Below are 18686 nucleotides of genomic sequence, written 5' to 3' on the forward strand. Positions count from 1 at the left end.
ATATATATATATATATATATATATATATATATATATATATATATATATATATATATATATATATATATATATATTTATATATATATATTTATATATATATATATATATATATATATATATATATATATATATTCTCACGTATTGATTCACGGATGGAAAAATGTGATGACACTATATTCCGGGATATCATCCGTTCGCTCGTTGAACTCCGACTGGAATCCTGCATCCGACTGGAATCCTGCAAATCTTGCATCCGACTGGAATCCTGCAGACGTTTCGCCAAAATCTCACTTGGCATCTTCAATGCTCGCCCTCCGAAAACACTTCGAGTGTTCGAAGTGTTTTCGGAGGGCGAGCATTGAAGATGCCAAGTGAGATTTTGGCGAAACGTCTGCAGGATTCCAGTCGGATGCAAGATTTGCAGGATTCCAGTCGGATGCAGGATTCCAGTCGGAGTTCAACGAGCGAACGGATGATATCCCGGAATATAGTGTCATCATATATATATATATATATATATATATATATATATATATATATATATATATATATATATATATATATATATATATATATATATATATATATATATATATATATATCTGTGCTGGAAAAATGATACAATACTAAAGTTTACAGCCACAACTACACCACAACTTATACTACGTTCTGGGAGTGTGTTTCGCTAAACAAGTTACGGCTGTAAACTGATGTATCCATAATTTTTTAGATATACTTTTACTTTTGCGTAATTATAAGATCAAACGTAGGCTACTTATATGGGCAAATAAAAGTTTAAAACAAAATTTTAAGAATAAATCAAGTGGGAAATTCGTATTCTAAAGCGAGTCAGGTTCAGTTACGAAACTGTGCCCTATATCAAAGTAAAAGGACGGGCTCCCGTACAGAAGTAACAGCATTAGGGCGGGCGTACCGTTCTTTGCATCCTCTCCGTTATGTTTCCGAAAGAAATCTAATAAAACCTTCCTACCTGTATCCGTATGAGATGCTGAAGTTGGCACCTACTCTTCCCGCTTTGCAATAATACTTGCATTTATTTTAATTTACTTATCAGTTAAATTTGCTACAATGTTTATTTTACTACGCTTTCAAAAATTTAGTAGATTACCAAATTGCTGACCACAAATTAAATGGACAGGTATATTCGATTAGAACGCAACATATATATATTTCTTTATGGTCATTTCTTGTTTGCAAGGGGCGCAATTCAAATTGAAATTTGTTTATATTACACTAGAAATAATTGTTTTCACACTTCAGTAAAAAGCACTACAAAAATTACATAAATGTATAACCACCATTTAAATATAAATAAGTATTCGAGGTGATTTATTCATTTGTACAAACATACGCACATATAACAAAAAATACATATACGTTACCGTAAAAAATAAATAAGAACCAAAAGTTCAGATTTTCACGAAATTATGTATTTTATATAATTTATAAAATACATAATTTCGTGAAAATCCGAACTTTTATTTCTTATTTATTTTGATAAATGGATTTTCATCAAGTAAAAGCCTCCTCAGTTCAACGTTATCGTAAGCTAAAATTCTTAGTTAATAAAATCAAATCCGACATATTGTTGCATATTATAAAACGTTATTCCCCGAAAGACATTTTCTTACATTAGCAATGAAAAACATATTAAATTTTAGATTAATTTTGTTATATAACCAAGCCATAAATAAATAAAAAATGGTTTTATGTGGATGGTTCTCATTTTTGAAGTTCACACTACTTTCAGTTACTGTGTCTTATCAAACTGGTTACATAATAAATATTATTATCTATTATTCACTACTATTTCGCATTTATATAGTTACTATTGCTTTATTTTTAATCTCGATCTTAAGCGGTTCAGGGCAAAAAATTATTTGGAAATCTCTAATACTAAGAAAATTAACAAACAGAAAAGCCACCATTGGCATCGAATCCAGCGCAATACTTCTCATTGACCTAACAAAAAATGTGTTGCTGTTAACCCTATTGCATCAATCCCTTAATATGGTAATTATATTTAAATTTTGCTAAATCAAACTAAAAACCTAATTTAAAATTAGCAAGCAAATCTATATATTTTCTACTAATAGTAATTTCAGTAGAAATCCGAGGCTCGACTTGTTCCCCTTCTATTTAAAAAACATTTCACGGTTAAACGTGGATTTTGCTCTATTTCAAGGATACATCCAGCAAACCCATAATTTACGTCCCAAAGATTATAATGGATTATAAGTAGCCAACTCAAAGCCTACCTGAAAATGTTAGCGAAAAGTGTTAATTCCGAAAATTTTAAAGGAGATTTGATATTTTAATATTGCATTAAATAGAAGTCAGAAATAAAAACTAAAAGCGTGATTTTGTTGAAGGTATCGTCATTTCCAGAATTCTATAATTTATCCTTAAAATTCTGGCAAAAATGGTGCCGACACCGCATTGAAATGTTTGAGAAGCACTCTAGGAGAAGCTGACTGCTTTCTGCCTTGCCCCAGGATCGGTTTTCTGCGATTTATGGCGGATATAAGAAAAGCTCAGTATGGAAATTTCTGCTGCAATTGCACTTTGCCCGAGGAGAGACTATACAAGATGACATCTACATTTTAAATTATATTCAAAGTCAAACTTTTAAAGAGCTAAAAGCTGGGCATTCGTTGTTTACTTTTCTTTGATGTATTATCTACTGCATTGCGGGTGTAGGTTTAAAATGCCATATAACCCTTCTTTTCCTGCCAATATCAAAATGCGTAAGAATACATTCACTGTTATCATAAATCCCAATGCGAACACAGGCAAAAAAAAAACATTAATTTTGAGGAAAATTTTCTCTGTTTTAGTATACGATTATATAAAATTTGAAATCTCCTTCGACATTCTAAAATGTTGTTGTAGCTTTGTTCCAAAAGGCCACGAGAACCGTTTCCATCAATTAATTTATTTGTCAATTTTTACATGCCTGTAACGTGTCAAAAAATGGTTGGGCAACAGAAAATTGCCGGTTCGGGGGCCCTGTCGTGTTGGAACAATTTTTATGTTTAAGATTTTGGTTCGTGCAGATAAAGTCACCTTACATTTGTAACTATTTAGATCGCCTTTTTTATAATAAAAGACATCATAGATATTGATTGATTATTGAAGAATTACATCTATTGAAAATTGATATTGAAGATTCTATCCAAAATCGTTTAGACATTTGAACAAAATCGCGCATGAGGGTCCCTTTTTGTTCAGTAGAATTATGCTTAATATATTTCATCTAAAGTAAATTCGATCCCTCGACTTTTTTTCTCACAATAGTTTTGAGCTAGAAACATAACAAACATTTTTGGAATATTTCGAAATGGCTGTCAAGTCTGGTTTGCCGTCGCTTGAAAATATTTATGTGATGGGGTTTATTTAATGGTGCCACACTAACACAAAAAAATCTGAAGATTCTTCGATATCTAATAGGTACATTAAGCATATGATCTACAAAAAGCAATGTACACCAAAATAATAAAGTAATACAAATGCCAAATAATCAGAGAAATTTCTTTTTGAACAACATTTTTTTTCGTGGAAGTTTGACACGGATAGGGATCATTTTTTGAAATATATTTGTAAAAGGAAATTTTTAAAATTTTATACAATAAATCATCATTTAGAGCACAATGTTCGTTTCATAATATTTCAAATAGAGTTTATCCAGAACTTAGGACGAAGATTAGGAGGTGAATTGGAACTACTAAAAAAAGGCTCATTGTACCTAGTTTATTAAATTTACCAATAGATTACACATAAAATGTGTGTTAGTGCTGTGTTATTTTATTGCTGTTGTTACTTTTGCTATTTTTATATTGTTATCTGAGTATTCAAGGCAGTGAAGGCATTTTGATAATAAAATAGCCAGTAATGGCAAAAAAAAACGAAAAAAATGTTTACACTTGAAAACAAATAGCACCAAAATTTTAATGTAGGTTCCTGTTTCAGCTTTAAGCTTCGGGTTAAAAGCTGAACAAATAAACGTCCACCGATTCGAGAGCAATTCTGGCCGTGACCGACTCAACCTTTAAAGTCGCCGCTTTCAATAGTGCAGGCGCTGCCATATCATGTGAAGTATCCCGGTAATGGATATCAACGTGTCTAATATATTCCAGCACACGCGTTTGTCGGAAAGCCACCCACAGAGACGTTTTTATGCTAGAGTTTTAAAAATTAAAAAACGATCTCATTAAAGGCGTAAGATATATTTCAATCTCTCATAACAAGCGTCGAAACTTTTCTCGCAATAAATACATTTTTTTTTATCTGTCGGTTAAATATTTGTACTTTTTGTACAAAACTAATGACCAACAACAGAGGCTAAATTATATTGTTAAACCCAAATTACGTTTACATGCTCCAATTGTAATTTAGTAATTTGGCTTTGGCAATTGGCTTTCAAAATCCGCAATCAAAATGTTTATTTTTAAAAAAGTTCAACGAGATTGTTTACCTACATCATACAAATAGGTGGCATAGTCAATATTTGAAGTATACAACTACTGCTTATTGTTGCAAGCCGTTTTTTCGCCAAACATTACTAGCGGAAGAGTGTCGATATAAAAGGTTTTTTCAAATGTTCAATTTGCAGTTTTAAATAATTGTTGCCATTTTCAGAAGTATGAACTGCAGAGTTCAGACAAAAAAAATTGTTCTCTTCCAATCGACAGTGTATGTTCGCTCTTTATGGTTACAAAAATAAATTTATAAATAACTAAATTGTACTAGAGTAGTAATACCGTAATTATTCCTGAATTCTGCAATTATCAGTCAGTTAAAGCACAATATTAGTGAATACTGAGAAACTGCAGTACTTTTATTCCAACTTGTCAATGTTGTACTTTATTATATTTACTATTATTATTTTTTTACTTTTATTATTATTTTACATAATACTTGTTTCTGTAGAAATTACAAAAAAACTTTAACTCCATATTTGTAAAGAGAAGTATGCTACGCAAATAAGTTATTCTAAACAAAATATGTATGTAATAAAAATAACAAAAATAGAAAAATAGCGAGGCAGTATAGGGTTGGAATTCAAGGACATAATAAAAAAATGCACTCAACACAGTGCTTAAAACAAACGTCCCCAAGATTACGAATGACAGAATTATAACTGTATAGGCTAGATCTATAACTAATACGAGTCAACAATAAATATCCCAACCACCAATATGTCTCGATCACTTAAAGCTAAGGGCGCCGACACATCCATAATGACTAGTGCTCGTGCTCGGGCGCCTGGTGATCATCTAGACCCCGAAAACTTTATCTTTTCAATTCATTCTTATTGTTGTTGGTATCATTAACCAACAAAACTTTTACTAGGAAACCAAAATCAATTTACTGGTAACTTGCCATGTCGCATCATTTGGCAAACATATGAAAGCATCAGCTTTCAAGAACATTGCAATTCGGTTCCACCACCATAATCCAGTAAAGCACTGTTTACTGGAATATTTATTCACCTTTGGCGACACATGCCCCTTCAACAACGCCATGCTTATCGGAATAACAGCTTCGGCGACACATGCACTCGCCAATCAAGCAATGCTTATCGCAACAATCACTTTCGGCAACACAAACATACAACACAACACAATCAAAATAAATCAGGTCAGTGAAAAAGATATTTTACAATAATAATAATAATAATAATAATAATAATAATAATAGTCTTTAATTATACTTAAGATACTTTCCGAAATATACATGAGGCGCAGGATACAGTACAACATTCTGAAAGCGCGAACTCTAGCTGATTTAACTCAGCTACTCAACAATTATACACCTTTTTACACTACATGATAAATACATTTTACTCTAATCAGTTTAATGATAATAAATATACTTAGTACTACAAGAGAAACCATACTAAACAAAAATAAAATAAAAATAAAATCAAGAGATAGGATAATCGAAAAACCCAAGTCGCACTTTATTTTAACAAGAAATCCGCTTGCATTGACTTTCATGCGGCTTAGCTGTCGAGAAAAAATTAAAATCTGCGAATTAGAAGCCATTAGAATAACAAAATTTTATTTAAAGTATTATGAAGTAAGCAAAGTATTTTTGGTCTTCATGTCGAATGTCAGTTTCAAATAATGCATCGTATTAAGTAAAACACCCGGTATTTCCACAAAGCTGTATGACGTTTAACACACTTGAAGTGTTCCACCACTTCTATCCGAGATAAGGTTTCGAAATTAATAACCATTATTAATAGCTATAACAACAAATTAAATCAACTTGAAAAATGTACTGCGTGTTAGCGGTGTTATGTTGGGCTTGTATTGGCTTGACTTTCGGCCTGCCTCAGGTAAAATAAAAAAAAAATTAATAGAATAGAAATTTCGCTTTATTTTAAAGTCAACGGATTAAAGGCATAGATAGATCTATCTGACAATGCATCGAACAAATAAAATTGTTAAATATTTATCGTGAAAGTTACAACTAAACTGACCCGCATTGAATAAGAAGTTTAGATGGTTTTAGTTTAGTCTTCTGCTATAAAGATACAGTCCAATAATCACACTTGATTATCTAGGGTTAGGGTATCCAAAAAACTAGAAGAATTTAATAGTATATTTGGTTATGTGTGTTTATACAGCGTAAGTAAAAAAATTGGAAATATGGTTTTATATAGCTATCCCAAAATAACTGACTTTTGCTTTTTGCATTTATATAAAGGTATTTTCTCTTTAATACTCATCAGTATAAATTGATATATCAATATCGGTTATACCTTCTATCGTAATTATATTTTATGTGCTTTTTATATCTGCTATAATCTCGATTAAATATGGCTAATGTTACAAAGTAAATAAGTTTTTAGATTTTACAAGCACGTTAATTGCAATCATCCTTATTTGTCCATTCGCAAAAAAAAAGTTTTATCTTTTACAACCGATGTGTTCCCGATTTAATATCGCGGGGAATCAAAAAAAACAATGTTGATAGATAATTGATATCTTCGAGAGATTAACTCGGCAAGTACTTTGTCTTAATTTAAACGAATTCATTGGATATTGTTTTCTTACGCGGACTACCTAATAAAACTTGCAACTATCGAGTGTCCGGTCTGGCAAAAGAAGTTAGTTTTACACGGAACGAAAATGCGAATATGAAAAATTATTCGTATGTCGCAGGCGAGGCAGGAGTTAAAAATTAACCTTCCGGCCCTTACCCCCGTTTCTACATGGAAATATAGAAAATATTTATCTATGTTACATTCAAATATCCAACTGACTATAAATTTTAAACAATAACTTTTATAAACACCATTCTACATACGAGGATGCGCAAAACTGTCTTCTAACTTTCTTAATTTAGACACCATTGCGTCCGAGAGTCATCAACGGTCAAGAAGTGAGTCCCCATTCGGTTCCCTATCAAGTACTGGCTACGTTTGATGACGGTCATGGCCTTGGGTTTTCGTGTGGAGGCGTGCTCATTTCGCAATACGCCGTATTGACAGCCGGTCACTGTGTCTACGGGTAGATTGGTTTTAACTTCGACAAACATGTATTTAACCTCATATATAATTTAGAAATGTCGGCTGCACCGTCACTTTAGGAGTACACGATATAAACAAACCTGAACGTGACACCCGACAGGAATATAGATCATACGAATTGTATTTACACGAAGGCTATGACGACAATACCTTTCAAAACGACATTGGCCTTGTTAAATTGCCTCAGGCAGCGCAACTTACTTCGAGTGTACAAACGATCGATTTACCAACCCAACAAGAGGTCGAAAATATAGTAGGTCAATATGCTGTTGTTTATGGATGGGGCCTTACGGATTATGCTCATAATATAGGTAACTGGTCCTGGCATCACGTTATAATTTTGATCGGTAATCTTTTATCATATTCGAGCGATGAAAATTGAAAAAAAATAAAATACAAACGATGAAATCTTGGAAACCAAATGATATAGTTATTCACATTGCAACTTCACTTTTTCCACTAATCAAATTATTCCGAAGTGTTTATTTATTACGTATTTATATATTATGTATTTATAAAGCTGAGAATATTTTTTTTAGGATTAACAAAATGAATGAAATATGTGATAAAAAAACAAGTAAATTAAATAGATAATTTATGTACAGCGGTGAAAGGTTCTTCTTTTTATAGATTTCTCCTGTGTCGCTGATGTTTCGCCAAACATGCTGTTGTCCTCTTCAGAGCGCTGTCTGGAACTGATTTGATGATTGCTCTTCACGAACCTTAAATTACCTACCTGACAGAGAGGCGGGGGGACCATGGTTATATGCAAGTACAAGCATTGCCTTTCAAATTTTTGCATTTAAATGAAACAAAAAGTAACAGGTTCGAAACAAAGTGTTTTATTGTTTTTCTAAAAATATTTTAAAAGTCGGGTATTCTTAAGATCATGATCATGATATCGTAGAAACATGGTTTTGAAGGTCCTCAACAGCTCCTTGAGGTGATGAAAATGATAAATGGGACATTAATTAGATCTTTTTCTCTTTTAAGGATTCAGTTGTTTGACGTGCTCTATGGGAGCAGGCATTGTCGTGATGAACAATGACGTTCTTTTCGATTGTTTGAGATATTCTAAGAGACGCCTCTATCCATCTGTAAGCCACATCTTTAATCATCTTGGGCACAGCATCGATGTTTCTCGGAATGATCACCAATTTTGGCCAAGCTTCTTGATATTGTTCAATGATGGAGGCACGATCATGACGAAATTTTACAAACCAATCGTAAACAATCATCTCTGATGGTGGTTCATTACCAAAAGTTGCACAAAGCGATTCCATGTTGTTGAGTACGGCGGTATTGTCTTATCGAATAAAATCTGGTGTCCTGTTTTTTGACGATGCTCATTAACCGCTAATATAATTATTTGTCATAGTCTGACTGATATCTTTTAGTCAAGTTGATATCTTTCGACCTGTTTTCCCGATGTACTCTTTGCCACAGCTGCACGGTATGCTCTAAACACCTGCTATTTCGAGAGCAATTTTGTCTTTTAGGGATCGTTGAGAGATTTTATTACAAGTAGTTATGTTCTTGAAGAATTTTTGATTTTTGACCGGTGACATTCTGAATAGATGAAGGGTCGTTTACTATATGTATTTGCATGTAGGATTCGGTCATCCGCGAAGCAATTAAAGCTCCCACCCATCATTCGAGCAATCACCAAATCAGTTTCAGACAGCGCTCTGAAGAAGCCAGCCATATTTGGCGAAACGTCAGTCAGGTAGAGTCAACATCCGATGCGAAAGATTCTTTGAAAAAAAAAAGCTTCTTCCCTTTGGCTAAAATTTATGTTTTAGGTAATCTCAATTTCCACTCCTTTTTCGGAAAATTAACAAATGATTTGTCAAGTAAGTTTTCGGCAATGCAGCGCGGACATATAAATTTCCCTTTTTTTTTTCATATCACGCATTAAAATTCACACATAATACCCAAAATTTTAAAGCTAAAAGCTATGGAGTTTTCAAAAATACGGAATATTTGAAATTATGTTGAATCCCTCCTTTCGGTTTTTGTTTTTAATTTCATTCAAGGTGCAGTTTATATGCAAATAGTTTTTTTGCTGATTGACTTCGCATGACTGGTTTAAGACTATTGAAGAAGAAGAGAAATACTTTTTAATTGTTTTTGCTCTTACTATGAACAATTATTTTTATATTTCATTATTAAAAGGTACTACCGTATTGAATGCTGGTACACTTCAAATCGCGCAACCAGGCGCGTGTGGTCTAGATGGTAAAATGCAGATATGTACCAATCAAGTCAACGGCCAGGGATCCTGCTACGGAGATTCAGGTGGACCTCTAGTCTACAACAATAAGGTCATAGGAATCGTTAGCTACGGCCCAGAGAACTGTAGCGGACAAGACGTGTTTACTAAAGTTTCTAATTATTTGGACTGGATAAATGCTAAACTCTAATAACATTAAATGAATTTGCAGGATCAGAATCGTCGTGAATAAAATTCATTATATTGTATTGTTCATTTTGGTCATTCCCCCTCAGTAGCAAATAATGCTCTGCTCAAGTTAACCCTAACAATTCTCAATTTTAAGGTGGTGACTGGTGTATTAACACATTGATGACTATCTTGATCAATTTTCCACTGAATGATATATGAAAAAATTATTATTGTTGTATTATTATGATTTTGGACTTTTGTATAATATTGCTTTTTAAAATAACATACCTAGATATCATCTGAACTATCCAAATTCGATGTATGTAAACGTGTAAAAACAACTCAACTTCAATCTCAACTATTTTTTACATTACTTAAGCAATGTGTACCAATTCAGCTGTTTGGATATTTTTTAATTGTCAAATTATTTTGCTTACATCATGTAATTAGATAGGAAACCAAAAATATTATGACTAAATGGAGGGAACGTCAGATTAGCAAGTCGTGTATCTTTTTATATGCGATTTGCGGAAAGGCATTGATGTCTCAGCAGGTCTACTATACCTTCCCCTAAAATAGTGACACAATAATAATATAGGCTATAACAGTTACAAGAGTCCTCTCCGTGATTACTGCAGGGGATTTGAACATCAAATAGATATCATTCGCCCAGTATGCTACTTACACTCAACCTGGATTGGTGTTAGTTAAGTAAGTAATGGCCCATCAAAATACTAAGTTGTTCCTGGACTTTCAAAAGTTTTCAAAGTTTTCACATTTTCAAATTATAAAATTATAGTACTTAAGTCAATTAGGTTTATGTTACTGTGTCTAGCGGTCTTGTCGGCATTTCGCCGAGGCCGTAGCCTTGTCCTCCTGCCAAACCTAACAAAAAAAAATCAGATATAGCCAAACTGATTGGATATCAACTTGGAATAGCACTTCCGGTCAAGCCAATTAAAAATGAATTGAGAGTGTGGAAAGTGCTATTTTACGACGACAGTTTCGTTACCTATGGCTACAACCCATTATGCGCAACTTTTTTCAATTCTGACGGTCATGTCACACGTTGTAGAAAAAGTGTAGTATGCAAATCGTTGATAAACTTCTAAACAATAAACTCAAGACTAATATGGCGTTAATCAAACTTTTTGCATAATATGTGGGTAGCCCCGTACATCTAACCTAACCCAAACTTAGGTTAACTACTAACAAAACTAACTGTGAATTTCTTCTTTTTTTTAAACTTGTACTTTTTCATGAATAAAAAGAACCAAAATTTACAGACCGATTATTAAATACTTTCTCCGTGGTATGGAAAATACTTTCCTTTATACCCGCATAAATATGCGGTTAATTGAGATTGGCGCTAGTAATTACTACTGTCCCGAATGTTTTTATGTCTGCCCTCAGATTAAACCGTTATTATTTCGTTAGGAAAGAAAAATAATATCAAACTCGCCCAATCAACAACTTTGTAAAACAAACAATCGAACCCTGAACTTAAACTTGTATCTACAGTTCTTAAGTGGGAAAAGCGTTGGGTAATAATTAAGACACAAAATATCATATCGTAGTGTACATAATCAAAGGTCGGTGATTTCCCAATAAATTCTTCAATATGCAAAATCATGGCTGACTATCTTGTTGGCTGAAAAATAAAATGTCGGTTAAGAAGAGCACGGATAACATAGAGTGAGCAAGTGATATTCTGAAAGAGCTGGCAATTTTACTTTCTTTCTTGGCACTTGATGTTGATGTATTAAGAGAGAGCCGAATATAAATTACAATATTGAATGAATTTTATTTATTATTTGAATAAATATTTCGATGTCATTAATGGCACACAAAACAGACATTTTAAATTTTTTTGGAGGGAGATCATATCTAGCACAACGACAAGTGTTTTATTTAGACAATGAAATATAGCTATCTGTATCGATATTGGCAACAATAATACTTTTTGAAGTACTTATTGTTGTTATATATTTTATAACTTGAATTAGTCAAAAAGTATTTTATTAACACAGACTAAAATCGACCAGAAATAAGTAATAGTAAAATATGAGAGGTTTAATCGCAATAGTATTAATCGGTTGTGCTGGTTTTTCTCTGGCCTTTCCTCAGGTAAAGCGTCATACAATTTTATGATTTTCCTTTATCGATTTTGGACTCATTAAAATTAAGTTATTAATATTTCTATCTCTTAGTGTTAGTTGAAGAAGTATCACAATTCTTCTGTTCTCTTGCTGAAACTTAAATATATTTAAGGCATTGCACAAATCTCATGCTACTAAGAAGTTTGTGGGGCCCAGAGTCATAAATGGAACAGAAGTTCAACCACACTCGGTACCTTATCAAGTTCTGGCAGGGTTCGATGACGGAAATGGCGGAGGTTGGTCTTGTGGAGCGGTACTACTTTCTGAATACTTCGTTTTAACCGCTGGCCACTGCATTTTTGAGTAAGTTTACAACAGTTATAACGTTTGTCTCATAAAAAATTTACAACTGGCGTGAACTAATATGAATCATAGGCAAAATTAATCATCTATCTTTTAAGTACTAGCGTCCTGGGAAAATAGTAAATACAGGACAGGCTACAACAACTAAATCTATCAAGTTTCATCAATTTGAACATCATTTTTACTTTCTATTATTATAATATATAGCACACATATTTTTGTCTTCAAATTGACCAGGGAATCATTCCTTACGCTTAAGCTACGTACTTAAAAAACGCCCCACATAAGAAATGGAAATTGCAAATACTAATTCCGTAACATTCAGGAGCGGCTTGTAAAATGTTGACAAATAAATTACAGTGGTTGCAAATCGTCATTTATCATCATTTAACGCAATGCGAATTCATAAAATCAAAAGTTTTGCGAAACTAACCAAAACTACTTCTAACCTATTTTTTTTAATGACTTAAGTAGGGTGGGGGTTAGGTCGGTGTTTATGCCCCTTATTTAGCTCCGCCCCCTCAAACAATACATAGGCATGTATAGAGTAAAATGCGAGCCAGTTTCAGTCAAGCTCTGAAGAAGCGAACAGGATGATTGACGAAACGTTAGATTGTTCGAGTCAACATAAGCCGACGCAAGTTTTATAAAAAGTATTACAGTAGCCTGTGGAAGTTTCTTTGAAAAATTAATCGTGACATTTATTTTTCACGATATCTATAAAACTGTTGCACTTAAACGTGGTATATTTCCAAAGCATTGGGGCGCATCCTGAAAGGACATTGACTGAAATCTGTTTATAACTAATTCATAAAACAACAACCATCAATAATTTATATCGAGTATTCCTTAGAAAAATAACTGATGAAATGAAACTTGTTTTAAAGCAATGCCCAGTCCTTGTTGAATATTGCAAATATTGCATTTCCGTTGTAGGTCTGTGGCATCAGATATCATTTTGGGTGTGCATGATATGAGTAAAACTGAAACTGACACAAGACAAGTCTTTAGATCTTATGAGCTGTTTTTACACGAGGCTTACGATGACGACTATTTACACAACGATATAGGCTTGGTTAAGCTGCCTCAGCCGGCTCAGTTTACATCGTATGTACAACCAATATCCTTACCAACTCAAGGGGAAGTGCAAAATATTATTGGCCAGTATGTCACCGTGTACGGTTGGGGACTTATTGATGGTGTTCGAAACATAGGTAATAAAACAAAATTACATTATTAATATATTATAAGTTCATAGGCTAACTATTTACATACTCTCCAATTATTTTGCAACAGAAAAATATCCAAAAATACTCCACAAAGTCAATATTGTTTTCGCTATCTCTTGACAATAGGCAACTTTGTATCTATTTCAAAACTCACTACACTGTCGCGACTACTCGGCATCCATTATTAATAGCAGATTAGATCAAGATCAGAAAAATCAACAAGTTTATGGAATTGCAGGACCTAATTTTCTTGCTTTGCTAAGCGGTGGAATAGCCGAAAGACCTTTTCAGATTGCACGATTGTGTAATGTTATCCAAATATGTGAAATGTTCCGCTATGCATAAGCAAAAAGTCGAAAGCTGATTGGGGCAATTTTCGCTGGGCAACACAGTTATACTTCAACCAGAAATATAGTGTTTTTACAACCGACCCCGTGATTGACTTTGTCTACTGTTTATTACTTCAAAATCGCAGTCCCTTATAGAACACACTTCCGAGCAGAACCTTACCCGAAACCATTCCAGGACCGTCCTAGGAATTTATCTAACTACACTAACAAGCGGGATATAAATATATTTTCAATCTTTTTGGCCGCACAATTCTTGAAACATGTACATAAAAAAATTAGTAGAAAGTAACATTTTAATACGTTCCATTTCTTTATATTTCTGCATATTATCATTATTAATATACAAAATATTAAATATAATAATAATAATAAAGTATCAGTCACTTAAAACATCATCACTATAGCTGCTGTAGTCACCTAGTTCAATGATCAACTCCGCTACTAATCGTTCTCGATAAATATTTTCTTCTTTTATTGTTTATTAGCACTTGACGTTTGATAATTGTTTGGAATTGATAATGCATTTTCTGCAAAAAGTATGCAACGAATCTTTGGCACAACTAATGCTTAAGTCTGTCAGTACTTTTTTATGCAGTTCTTCTATTATTCACTTTATAAGCGTCGTAAATTATAATCCTAATTAGATCCGCGTGTTGCTCTTTAAAAACTTGCGAAGTACCAGCATCTTCCCTCACTTTCCCGTTGACTATCCCATTTGCAACAATATTTCTTACAGTTGACTTCGGAACTTTGGTCATGTCACTTGTTTTTATTGTTACTCCTAATTCCCCTTCTGAATTTCTTACAGAATTGTAAATATTCAAAACAATTTCTTCAGCATCCGAAGACAAATGAATTCGTTTTTTTATTTACTGAGGTAGTTCGTTTTCTAAATTGTCATTAAGTGCTACTACCATTTCCACTTCGCCTCCAAATTTTTCTTTCTTCTGCTTCATCCTACGGTCTCCACATTTAAAAGGGTTAAAAAACAGGACCTTTAAAAAATGTTTAAGTGTAAGATTCTAATAAATATTTATCTGTATTCTTATGATGTACCTTTATCTACCGCGAATATAATCAATAGTCTTAAAAAAGACTGTTATTTACAGATCTAAGAACTATGTAAAAGACACAAAAATACAAGAAGAAGGCAGGCACACAAGACAAAAATGATTGTTTTAAAACTTACCTGTAAGATAAATAGAGTACAAGTACTTATCCTTGTCCTTTGAACTATCCAGTGAAAACAGCCTCACAGGGTCAAAGCTCGAATATCAGGTACATAAATACCTCCGTAAGATATACGAACATATTGCAATTTAGATTAAACTCTTAAGAACAATACATATCACCTGATGTTAAAATAAACGCTTCTACTTATTCGAAAATACCCCGCAGCATCAATGCTTAATCAAATTTAAAACGGTCCATTTACGTTTCAAATAAAAATTTCCAATTTCAACAAATATCCGTTATGGTCCATCTCAGGGAAGGCCTACTTAATGCGGATACAAATCTGTTGGGATGGGTTTTACCACGGTCCTGCGAAGGTCTGCGGGTGAAACGTCAAAGCAATAAATGCACTATATTTTTGGTCGTATTATGCATAGTTGGTCAGCTACCGGCTGTTTTGTTACGTGCAGAAACACGATCAAACAAATCACTAAAGTAAATATACATCTTCACACTTGGTTAGGTACTTTTGCTCCTTTATTACTGCATTGGAAAAGGGAAGAGATACTGGCGCGAGTAATAAGGTTGATTTGCCTGAACCGTTTTCATTAAAATTGCTATAGGTGTAAAACTGATTCCGTGAAAAAGAGACAAAGGGCTCAAACTGACATTGGTCAAGTTTGTATAATAGTTAATGCTCAGATTTCTTGTTTTTTCATTTTTTCACTTTTTTCCTGAGTTTCTTAGCGAGTGGTTTGAAATGGTTTGATGAAATTAAAATAAACGAACTCATTTGATTTGCGTATTTTGTTTGTGACGTGGCAAATAGGCACCAGCGTGTTAAGCAAAGGTACCCTGCAAGTAGTCGACGATTCCGCTTGTCTCCAAGAAGCCGGCGACTTTCAAAGTCAGTCGCAGATTTGTGCTCTTCAAGTAAATGGACAAGGCGCTTGCTCGGGTGATTCGGGTGGTCCTCTGGTATACAATAACAAAGTGATAGGAGTCGTCAGTTATGGACCCGAACATTGTGTAGGAGAACCTGACATCTTTACAAAGGTTTCTAACTACTTGGATTGGATTCATGGGAAAATGCAATAAACTACCAATGTAAATGCTAAAAATATATGGTTGTAAAACTCAATATCTTTCTTCATTCCTAATGTGTTAGATGTTAATAGTATATCATTCAACCAGTTTCACGAGATGGACTTGGTACAAGGGCAGCGGCGGATTGCTGGAAGTATAGTATGCAACACGTTCGGTAAACTTTTTAACTCATTCGTTTATTAAACACTAATTTTTGCTAAAAATGGCAACTTCTCTAATAAATATTAACGAAACATATAAACTAAATTTGGTTAAAAATTTCACGAATTTCTGTTTATGACAAATAAACCATAAGCTGCAAACATTACATTACGAATTATTTCAGCGTTGGCGTTCCATTCTTGTTTACTTATACATTAGACTAATTTCAAAATTGCAAAATTTTTCGAAAATGTTATTATTTCCGCAATGTTATATTTTTTATAAGCGAATTTTATATAAAAATATGTTTCAGTACCACGGAATTTTAAATTGTCACTGCTGTTTTCCAATCTAGAGTGAAATGTTTTTCAATATAAATGTGTAAAAATATTTACGTAATTCCTATTTTTACTTTACCAAAGATAACTAACGGGAGTCTTGCAAATATGCATATCTTAGCAATCGCACAATGCAAACGAGTGTTTTTAAGAGATAATTTGGGATGAATTTACAATTTTTATGAGGTCGAGTAGCATTGTTCGTCAATTCAAGAAAACAGAAATTAATTTCAAACACTTTAAAATTTCCGATGTTTATTGTACGTTTACGTTATCAAGAATAATATCCTGCACACACGTTTGTTCAAATCGCTACAAAATCGAAGCTAATTTGTATTTTATATCGACATCTAATATGTTGTACCTAAGTTCGCGAACTAATTGGTGAAACAACAAAATAATATTTCGGAAAACCTATTTATATTGGTATAATAAAAAGCAAATAATAGTATGTTAAGCAACAAGTGCGGTAAACGGCATTTGACTTACGAGTTTATTTGACTGGAGCGGCGCGAGTGTTTAATAAACGAGTGACTTCTCTAAGACCGTCAGTTTTTCGGTACGTTTTAGCAAAGCAACACAATCAATCACAATTCAAGGCGTGGGAAATATCTCCGATAACATCCGATTGCTCCCAAACCAGTGCGGTAAAATCCCGGAAATGTCCGAAGTGGCTCAGATCCGTGGGAAACGAAACTGAAGTGGTAAAGTGGCGCTTTCCGCATGTTAGGTCGGTGTGTAGTCACTAGAAAAATATTTTTAATCAATGTTTGTTAATGGTCCGATTCCACAGTCGGCAGGTTCATATAATAAACTATTGTTATTCAATTTTTCGGTTGCTATTTATTTATAGTTAAATAAATTGATCGTAATTGAAACCTGCGGATAAGAATAGACGCACGTATGATTACTATTATAAAATTTTGCATTATTTTAAATTCTAAATTTATTTATGACATATTAGATACTATATAACCAAATTTATTGAATGAAAAACAATAGCGGTGATGAAATAATTCCTCGGTTTACGTAAACACTTCAGTGTGCGACAAAAGAAACAATAATTTTTATCTGATTTAGTGCTTGAATAATCGCCAAACTGCATTTATGAAACAAAATGTTTTTGTCGAGATACTTGAATTAGATAGTAATTAGTGTCAATGATTGGTCACATGCGAGTAGAATACAAAAGCCTGAATGTAATTCGAATTATTCGAAATCCCTAGTTGGCATTTTTCCTTGCGGTTTGTCGCTTTTGGTATTAATAACTCACAGAACATAAAGAAAAAGATCTTACGCATTCTTTCCCGGCGTACCGTACTAGATGGCACAATGTTTAAAAAATTGATTTAGCACGGAAGTTCTAGAACACGGTTTATTGAGATATTTTAGAGCGATCAAGCACCTTTTTTTATATAAACCTGTAGAATTTACGGTAAATCATGATCCGGTATTGATCACTGTGATATGCCAATATAGATTAATTTATAACATTGCAAATATATTTTTTTTCAAACATTTGATCGTATCATTTGGGAACTCGGCATCGAACCAGAAACTAATTTATACTTAAGTTATTAATGGTAAAGTTTTATCGTTCGTTTGCTTGGCCACTCCCTTTTTGACCACTTTTCCTAAGTATAAAAAACATCGAGGGGTAAACAGCAGATGAAATGAGGTGCACTCTATGAAGAAATTCTGAGAAGAATGCTAAGGAATGTGAGCAGAATTTCAAGGAATTATAAATAATTAAAGGAATTGCAGTGTGTATCCCCCCGTTTGCGCGGTTTACCCATCGGAGAAAAGCAAACAAACTAAATTAGAATGGGTTAAACTGACAAAGTGATAGAAAATTTGTAGTCGCAGAAGTCAATTTTATCATTATATTGGATTAAATTTTGGAAAACATTTTATCAAACGT

At 33.2% G+C, this 18686-nt stretch overlaps 2 protein-coding genes across 2 annotated transcripts in view; one reads left to right on the forward strand and one right to left on the reverse strand.

Annotated features, from left to right (window-relative positions):
- The window catches only part of LOC132708255 (uncharacterized), a 377569-nt gene that overhangs the window by 76910 nt on the left and 281973 nt on the right, over positions 1-18686 (reverse strand). The gene's annotated exons all lie outside the window — the stretch shown is intronic.
- On the forward strand, positions 6266-16314 carry LOC132707751 (coagulation factor IX-like). Its single transcript, XM_060679694.1, has 7 exons — positions 6266-6364; positions 7378-7541; positions 7595-7872; positions 9737-9978; positions 12237-12427; positions 13364-13641; positions 16009-16314. The coding sequence occupies exons 1-7, from the start codon at positions 6302-6304 to the stop codon at positions 16275-16277; spliced, it is 1485 nt and encodes a 494-aa protein (XP_060535677.1). The 5' UTR covers positions 6266-6301; the 3' UTR covers positions 16278-16314.

Source organism: Cylas formicarius, unplaced genomic scaffold (assembly GCF_029955315.1).
Source record: "Cylas formicarius isolate icCylForm1 unplaced genomic scaffold, icCylForm1.1 PGA_scaffold_10__41_contigs__length_53128322, whole genome shotgun sequence".
Taxonomy (NCBI): Eukaryota; Metazoa; Arthropoda; class Insecta; order Coleoptera; family Brentidae; genus Cylas; species Cylas formicarius.

What these genes read in the sequence shown, in the direction of transcription:
- LOC132707751 (XM_060679694.1), top strand. Translation starts at nt 6,302, where the DNA reads ATGTACTGCGTGTTAGCGGTGTTATGTTGGGCTTGTATTGGCTTGACT. An exon ending in GGATTATGCTCATAATATAG is followed by an intron (nt 7,873 to 9,736) that starts GTAACTGGTCCT and finishes CATTATTAAAAG; the next exon opens with GTACTACCGTATTGAATGCT. An exon ending in GCTGGCCACTGCATTTTTGA is followed by an intron (nt 12,428 to 13,363) that starts GTAAGTTTACAA and finishes TTTCCGTTGTAG; the next exon opens with GTCTGTGGCATCAGATATCA.